The 9,043-nt window shown below is 32.7% G+C and overlaps 1 protein-coding gene across 1 annotated transcript; it reads right to left on the bottom strand.

Annotated features, from left to right (window-relative positions):
• Positions 1-2,771: 2,771 nt before the first annotated feature.
• On the bottom strand, positions 2,772-8,083 carry LOC149797599 (uncharacterized). The gene is made up of 4 exons (XM_089960437.1): positions 7,980-8,083; positions 5,557-5,937; positions 4,650-4,715; positions 2,772-2,885 (listed from the first exon to the last, which is right to left on the bottom strand). The coding sequence occupies exons 2-3, from the start codon at positions 5,933-5,935 to the stop codon at positions 4,657-4,659; spliced, it is 438 nt and encodes a 145-aa protein (XP_089816563.1). The 5' UTR covers positions 5,936-5,937; positions 7,980-8,083; the 3' UTR covers positions 2,772-2,885; positions 4,650-4,656.
• Positions 8,084-9,043: the final 960 nt, after the last annotated feature.

The following is a 9,043-nucleotide window of genomic DNA, read 5'->3' as shown; positions in this document are numbered from 1 at the left end:
CCTATGTTTTCTATCAAGATAATATTACACCTATGTTGTCTATCAAGGTAATAATACACCTATATTTTATATCAAGATAATATTACACCTATATTGTCTATCAAGATAATACTACACCTATATTTTCTATCAAGATAATATTACACCTATGTTTTCTATCAAGGTAATAATACACCTATATTTTATATCAAGATAATACTACACCTATATTTTCTATAAATACTTAATTATAGCTTCCTTGCTTGTTTTCTTTGAGTTATCATTTTCATGATATGGATAGAAATTCGAAGCGTTCGATGGAAGACCTCTATTGCTGCTGGCTATAAAGTATGGGTATCGAAGTCCCTATAAAGATGGGCTTGCAGTATAGTACAAAGGTGAATATGAACTGCTGTTTCTTTGATCTGCTTATTTTCAAACAAGACGAATGCCCTTTTGCATAAAAGTGCAGATGTTCACACTATGATGAACTTCACTACGTCTGTCTTAAATATGGTTAAATACAGCAGGAGGTATAAATGAAATGTTATCTGTTATTTTCTCACTTCATATGGAAATGAAACCATCTCTGCAAAAGTACTTTATTTAGTCGGTTACATTTTATATCAATGGCAATCATATTCACCATATATATATATATATATATATATATATATATATATATATATATATATATATATATATATATATATATATATATATATATATATACGTACATACAATATATATATTGAGTTAATCTGGTTGTTTGGAAACCCTTTTTGTAATAAGCGATCCTTTGCTCGTGAAAACATTAACCGGTTGTCTTGAAAACCTGTCTTTATGTATGTAGACGTTGTTATCAAAACGCTATTTAGACATAATTCTATTTTCATCTAAATCATCTGGAGATTTGTTAAACATTGGTCTCACTTGCCTATAGCCTCCTAAACTAAAAAAGGTAAGCTTTTATTCCACTAAAAAGTGACATAAGCCTTAAATTGATGCATCCCCCAAATAAAAGTATTCATTGATAATGTTGACTATTATCCCTGTTACAATGAGCAAAAATGTAATTGTGTTCCTAAGTTATTCGAACGAACCCGATTCCACCTTGTTAAATTATAATATTGATAACCTAATCATCAGATGCTTTGCAGAAGGCATTGTGTTTACCCAGATAAATGGGATGACTATTGCAGAACGTTTTCTAGTGGTCTACTCACTGAACATGTGCCATTGTAGGTATTCGTCATAGTATGCATTTTATCATTTACCGCATGCATCATTATTTGATGTTTAGAATCGAACGTTTTGAATCAGGGATGCTATGTAACAAATATACATGACTTAAAAACAGCAAAGTAGGTATATTTGTGCCACTACGTTGTAGAGTGATCCATAGTTCTAGCGTACCTCCTGTACAAAACCTCAGTTTCAAAATTAAACCTCATCAACAAGAAACAATAATTGATCAATGAAAAATAAAGATGCTAAAATGAATTTTCAACGTGAAGTTTTATGATTCCTTGGTTTCTTTTCTGGTAGAAATAAATAACACCCACTCTTCCGCTACCCCATCCCAGACAAAAAAGACAACCAACTAATACCAACAGCATCAGAAACTAAACAAAGCAATGAAAAACAAACATTAGCGTATGGAGAACACTGGTTATCACATTTAACAAAGAGCCCAGATCAATGAGCATCATAGTGGATTAGTAGTACAACCAACGATCATGTCAAATGCAGGCGGCTAATATTTTCCTCCAGATTGAATGACAATTTGATGACCGTATTGGCTCTATCACTGTGGTTTTTTAACGTAGCACTCCTAAACCGAGTCAGAGTGACAACACCTGCTTTAGTGACGCAGTGCTAAGTAACAACCAACATACCTTTAAAGTTAAAATATTATTGTATTAAATAATTTATATTTACTTGGCTTACGTTGGAATTGATAGTAACACGGTAGACTTGACCACAGTGATGTGGCAGTTTTCGATATGTCAGTCTAAACTGTATATTACGGCATGGCTCATTGGATATTGTGTGCATGGAGTTTGTATGCACGTTATCACTGCTAAATTATCACGTCAGTTGAAACACATCCAAAAAAAAAAAAATAAAAAAATTCAATCACACATTTATAGCTCTCTGCAGAAGAATACGTTGCGAGATTGTATGATTATGTTTTATTCGTCCCGGGTGTGTGTGCTACAGCTAAAGGTATCTGTTTATATCAAGGAACAGTCAGCTAGAAAACATCTTGTTAATGTGAGACAATGGATATAGTAGGAACAAATATGGATATTATTGTCCCTAAACCTTTCATCGTAGAAATATTACGGTTAATAATGATAGCCACCATCTTTCGTTTGTTGAACAGAATATTTACCATGATGCATTTCCCTATGACCTGTGAACCCACGCGAACACAACCAAAATTTCAGACAAGACATTAAAGTGAGAATTATTCAATGTCAGAACTCTGACAAAATATAGCCCAAATAATATAAACAAAAATGGTTTACATGACTGAATATACTCAATTCACCGTTACTGAACACGTATATTATGGTCAATCATCCTATCTTACCTTCATGAGGTTCAATGAAAACAACAGTCCGGTAACAGGATGGAGTTCTATACGGGTGTTTTCGATTCTTGAATTGCTTCCAACGTTGTTTAATACTATACATATTTTACGGAACGGTATTGTACAATTTTCTATAAATCAGCATGTAATAAAACAAACATGAACACTAATATTTAAAAAGCCAACAAATAAAGAATGCACAAACTGATTTTTATTTGCAGTAGTATGACATGAAATGTGAGGCGAGGTCGTTGATGATGCGGGTCCTTCGACATTACAGAACTACAATGTCAGTCTACTTAATAACCTGCAAGCATAAAAAGAGAGTACCTGATGAAATAACTATGCATTCATTCACTCAAATAATGAAATATAATTAAAGGCGTAAATATCATTAAGAAAAACCTGACTAAAAAACCATATTTTCGCAGTATTTTCGTTTTTTCATTTAGGGAAGATATTATAATACATGTCGGATTTGCGTTGTACACACACACAGGATTTGCGTTGTACACACACACACACACACACACACACACAACTATATATATATATATATATATATATATATATATATATATATATATATATATATATATATATATATATATATATATATATGCGTTCATAGCGTTCTTCAAATTTAGAAATTATCTGGTAATGGAAAATCGGTGCTGAGAATATATTTTTCAAACCAAATAATGCGCGATTTATTTGGTACATGGGAATCTGATTTGTATTCACGGGTCTTATTGTTAGTGTGAAATAGTTTTGTAGCATGGACCCTATCACGTTTATTAATACAAGGAATTCTCAGATCACGTGTACGTGTCTTGGAATTTTAGATTGGAATCAGTCAGTGTGTTGGGCATTCGGATGATATTTGGATCATACTTCGTATGAATAATCGATATATTGGGTGGAAATGCGAACTGATAAAGCATACGATTGTAAAGTAAGAAGCACACCCAAGCTGTAAAATTAAAGTCTCGTGAAAGAGTCGTTTTTATCGTTATTCCACGAAAAGCATTGTGCTAGCGACGCCTTTGACAACTTGTAATTGACATCGAGTGCTGTCTTATGTCATTGGAAATATTGTAAACTACCAGGTATGTTCAACAATTTTCATTCTTCGCTCGGTTTTTTGCTTACGCTTACATAACCTGCTGATTCAAAGTGTATTATAGTAATCCAGTAAACATTTTGCCACTGTATTATATTGATAAAGAATCATTTTAGCTGGTTACGTTCCATATGAAAATTACTATACAAAGTTCATCGTAGTCTAAATTTTATTTTCATGTGACATTAGGTTACCTAAGTATATGAAATTCAAGTATAGATGGCAAATTTATTTTAAGGTATGTATTTTGAAAGAACACGTATTCATATAAAGTATTTCGTCAGATAGCAACACTTCAAGATCGAAAAATGGATGATTGAAATGGCAGGGATCAAACTTCAATCAGACGTATTTCCACTAGAAATCATTTTTTTAAAGAAAATAGCCACAACAATTATGGACACATTTACGGTATCATTACATTAATTGAGCCAATCATCTGAGACTGTTTCTGAAAAAATAATGAATTAAATATTATATTTCGTGGAGATTTGCAAAACAGTCAAAAGTGCTACATGTAATCAATAGAAGGCAGAGTTGAAGCCGAAAGAGGAAATAAAATGTTTACTGAGTTCAGCCCATCATGACATAACAAGAATGCGAGGTTCGACATGTCCATAAAAGCCTTTTTCACTAATTCCTTCCGTTTCATTCAAATGATACAATATTCGGAAATGTGATATAATATATGCTGATTATGTTTGTATATGTCGAACTACTTTTAGTGCACATATACATAGGATAATCATGGTGAATATCACCTTTAAAATATTACACTGCATTTGAACAGAATTGCAGAAAGACGAAGGAAATGAATAATATTAGTTGCATGCCGCCTTTCAAATTACCTGCGAGATTCAACAGTTATATCCCCAAGATATTAATGCACAAATTATATATATAAAAATGTGTGTATGTGTGTGTGCGTGGGTGGGTGATATGTATTACCTTACTTCTAGCCTCCGTTTGGGATTATATTCGTTATCAGGGGTAGGATAATAATGAGAATAATCACTGAAAGAAACAAATTTATGAAAGCATTGAATATTTACCTTACTAATTTAAAACCTAAGGTCTACACTGAGTTTAATATGCATGTATGCACGTATTAGCGTTTAAATGCATCTTATTACAATAATGGCTCTATGGTGCCAATTAAATGCTGAGAAATAAAACTTGAGAAAACAAAATTACATTTACCTTCAAAACAGTTGGTTTTTATGCCTTTATTTTAGAGCCATTTGAAAGGTAACACAACATAATACACTTTCAACAGAAAAGAAAAGAGAAAAAAAGAAAACTAGCAAATAAAGTATCAGCCATGTCAACCTCTGTAGTCAAACTATTAAAATAAGCTATGTTAATGTGCCCATAATTTAATTTAAGGAGTTGAAACATAACATGCAGCAGTTTCAAAGGTAGCAGGATGTATATAATGCTTCTGACAAAATCTCTGCAAGAATCTATAAATAAAGATCCTATTATAGAAATGGAAGGAGACAGACTCAAAGATGCTAGACTGAATCCAATGCTGACTGCTAAATATATGTCACTATATAGATACAAATTCAGATGAGAAAGAAGTTTTTCTTTGGTATAAGACACGTAAGCAGTAGTACAGTCAAATATATAGTCGGATTTGAAAAGAAATATCTAACTATAGAGATTCACTATACTGATATATAAGAATGAACGGAAAAGGAAAATATAACATGATAGATAATAAATTTTATAAATTTTGATGGATACAAGGATGGGGATATAACGAAAGCTAAATAGATTGTATGGTAATTTAAAGAATAGGAATGCACATAATGAAATTACAAATACAATGATAAATATATATTGTGCTTACGTGGAAAAATTAAACTTAGAATGCCACCAAATCCACCGCCACCCCCAAATCCACCGCCACCTCCAAATCCACCGCCACCCCCAAATCCTGCGCCTCCTCCACCAAAACCGCCAATTCCACCGATTCCCTTCCCAGACGCGACAGGAAGAAGCAGAACGCTGCTGGCGCCAGATCCGTATCCTTTTTGGCCAAAGGAGTTGCCGCCATAACCACCACCACTGAATCCGCCTAAGCCTCCACCATAGCCTCCGCCATAGCCTCCACCATAACCTCCGCCATAGCCTCCTCCAAAACCTCCACTTCCCGAACTATAACCTGCGGCATAAGCAAATGCTAATACCCCCAGGAGAGCGAGAGTTTTTAAAGATATTTTCATCATTTCTGAAAGCAATATTAAAAGTAATTTAGAAATTGAAAACTATGTCGTCACGTTTTTGTCTTATTTTCTTTATTTTTAATTGTTTAAATGCTGGTATTCAAATTTATTTATGCATCTAATGTTTTAATCCTCACCAATATTTGTAAGCGACATCCTAATTTGTTTCTTTAAATAACTAGCACCTCTTTGTAATATTGTTTTGTGTTATTTAATTAATAGCTTTGTGCAATTTGTAATGATAGTGAACTTCTTATGTCTCTTTATTCATAAAGGTATTGAATAACTAGCATGATCAAATCAGCGCTATCACGGTTCGAATTTGCCATGCGCAGTAAGTTAATGAGGGTGTCTAAACACTGGAATGCATATCAGAACCCGTTGATTGACCAAACATTGTTGAAAAAATGAAAGTAATACGGTCCATCTACAAAAGAGATAATCTGCTGTTTGTCATGCTTTAGTTTTGCAGTCCTGTTTGCTAACAATTTTGGACGGATTTGTCACAAATAAAGAAAGGTAAAATCTAAAATCTTGTGGAATAATTAGAAAGAACAATTTAAAGACATAAGGGAATATCCGAAAAGAACGTTCAATACTTGAAGTTATCAGATCAAATTGGAATGTTTTATAGATTTTTCGAGAAGCATCAACCACATAAATCAATCAATATTTGAATGTATCAAAAGCACAAGAGCAATTATGGAGTAAATTTGAAGGCAGTAAAATACCACAGGACCCATTACGTGAAAGTAATTTACCACGAATCGAAATTAGGTTGAGGTCTTGTAAAGAGAAAACTTTACCAGTCTGTTAAAACCTGATGCATATACAATGGACGCAATAGATTTCGCACTTTCGTAATATGCGTTGTTTCACTTTTCAAAAGAGGAGCGACAGTGAAGTGAGATACCAATAGCAGACTATAGTGTGGATACTTAATTTTAAACGTTAACACTTACTTGAGTGACGAATAAGTTTTTGTTCTTTTTGAGTCGTCCTGTTTCTATGCTGACAACAAAGGCCTAGTTTGATGTTCTGAGCAGATATGAGAAAATCATCCATATATATATATATATATATATATATATATATATATATATATATATATATATATATATATATATATATATATATATATATATATATATATCACATGTATATGAATGTCATGTTTGTGTAGGCATCTAATTTAAGTGTGTAAGTGACATTCTAAATTATTTCTTTAAATAACTAGTAATATTGATTTGTTTTATTTAATTAATATCTTTTGGCAATTTTAATAGATAGTAAACTTCTTATGTCTCCATATTAATACATTTACTTAATAACTAGCATGATCGAATCAGCGATAGCAAGGAACGAATTGACCGTGCGCAGAAGGCTAATGAGATTATGTAAGTACTTGAATGCATATTCGAACCGATCAATTGATCAAATTTTGTTGATTAAATGAAAGAATACAATACCATCTACAATAAAGACAATCTGCTCTTTGTCGTGCCTTTGCTTTGCCATCCTGTTTGTCAACAACTTGGGACAGGTTTGGCACAATTAAAGAAAAATGAAATGAAGAATGTTGTGCAGCTACAAAAGGAACCATTTAGAGAGACATCTGAGCATCCGAAAATGATGTGCAATATCTTTCAGTCATCATATCACTTTAGAATGTTGCATAGATTATTCGACAAACACCAAACTCTTAAATTATACAAAATGTGAATGTGACACAAGCGCAAGAGCAATTATGGGCGAAATGTGAATGCATTTAAATACCAGATGGCCCACGAACATGAACGTAATTTACCACGAATCGAAATTAGTTAGACCTCTTGTAAAGATAAAATGTCTCTACCAATCTGGTTATACCTGAGGCGTATACAAAGGACGCGATATATTTCGCACTTCAGTACTAGGCGTAGTTTTACTGATCAAGAGTGAAGCGATTGTTAACAGTTACGTAAGGTACCAGTTGCAGCAATAATAGTTGAACTATGTATTACTCACATAGTGTGGACACCTATTTTCAACGATAAAATTAACTTACTTCAGTATTGTGTGATGAACCAGTTTTTGTCCTTTTCGAGTCGTCCTGTTTCTTTGCTGACAGCTAAGACCTATTTGGATGTCCTGAGCAGATATCAATAAGGCATCCCTATATATACATAAATAAAAAGGAATGTCAAAACGACATTTAGGAAAGAATGTTGTTTTCGGTTCAGGCAGTTAAACTGCACCTTTGTTTTTACTTCCGAACATGAGACGGCATTCCTTATTATGCCGTAAGGATTAAAATCAGTGTAGATGTCTAATTTGGACATAAATCAAAATCCAAATGCTCCGACGTGTGTCAGATGTCTCGATTTACGTTTCCACCTGTTCTTTTTCAGTATTAATTATATATTTGATGTCTCTTATGGCTCGTAAAAGTTGGATTTAAACTTAATAAAGTGTTAGCACACGATTTTGTTTAACATGTATGAAATGAAGGATACAAATATAACATTTTAGTTAATGTAACATTTCATTTTTGTGACTTTAAATCTTCGTTCCATCTGAATTTAGAGTATTTAACATTATTAAGGTTGATCGGTATTGATATGAGTGTTTAACATTTGGATATAAATAATATTTTGTATATATAAGTGTTTGTTCGATCGAAAATTATTTAAAAAGCTTTCACTGTACTACACACAGCTGAATAGTTGTATGCATGTGAAGGACATTACATAGAACAGTATGGAAAATCATACACTATCATGAATTGCGCGTAAAATAATAGATTCATAAGTATTTAAAAATGTCATAATTTGCAAAGATTAAAAAGTATAGGCTCTTTGATCAAATACATTAAGAAAACATTGTGTAGATGAATGAGTTTTTATGTGACGCCTTCATTGAGATCAGGTATGTTATGGCATTCCGTAAATCATTGAAGAAGTCACAACGGTCTCGTGTATGTTTTGTTGACTTTATTACATTCTTTCACAGAAGTATTATTGCAAGTAACCTGTCGAAAAGTTTGTCAAATTCAAACATGTAAGGACTCCAAGAAGCCAGCGACCAATATTATCTCCTGAAGAGGTATTAGGTAATTGATTTGTCGGTAAA

Source organism: Sinohyriopsis cumingii, chromosome 6 (assembly GCF_028554795.1).
Source record: "Sinohyriopsis cumingii isolate HCF-2022 chromosome 6, ASM2855479v2, whole genome shotgun sequence".
Classification (NCBI taxonomy): Eukaryota; Metazoa; Mollusca; class Bivalvia; order Unionida; family Unionidae; genus Sinohyriopsis; species Sinohyriopsis cumingii.
The sequence above is the reverse complement of the archived record's forward strand: the minus strand, read 5'-3'. Positions and strand labels throughout refer to the sequence as shown.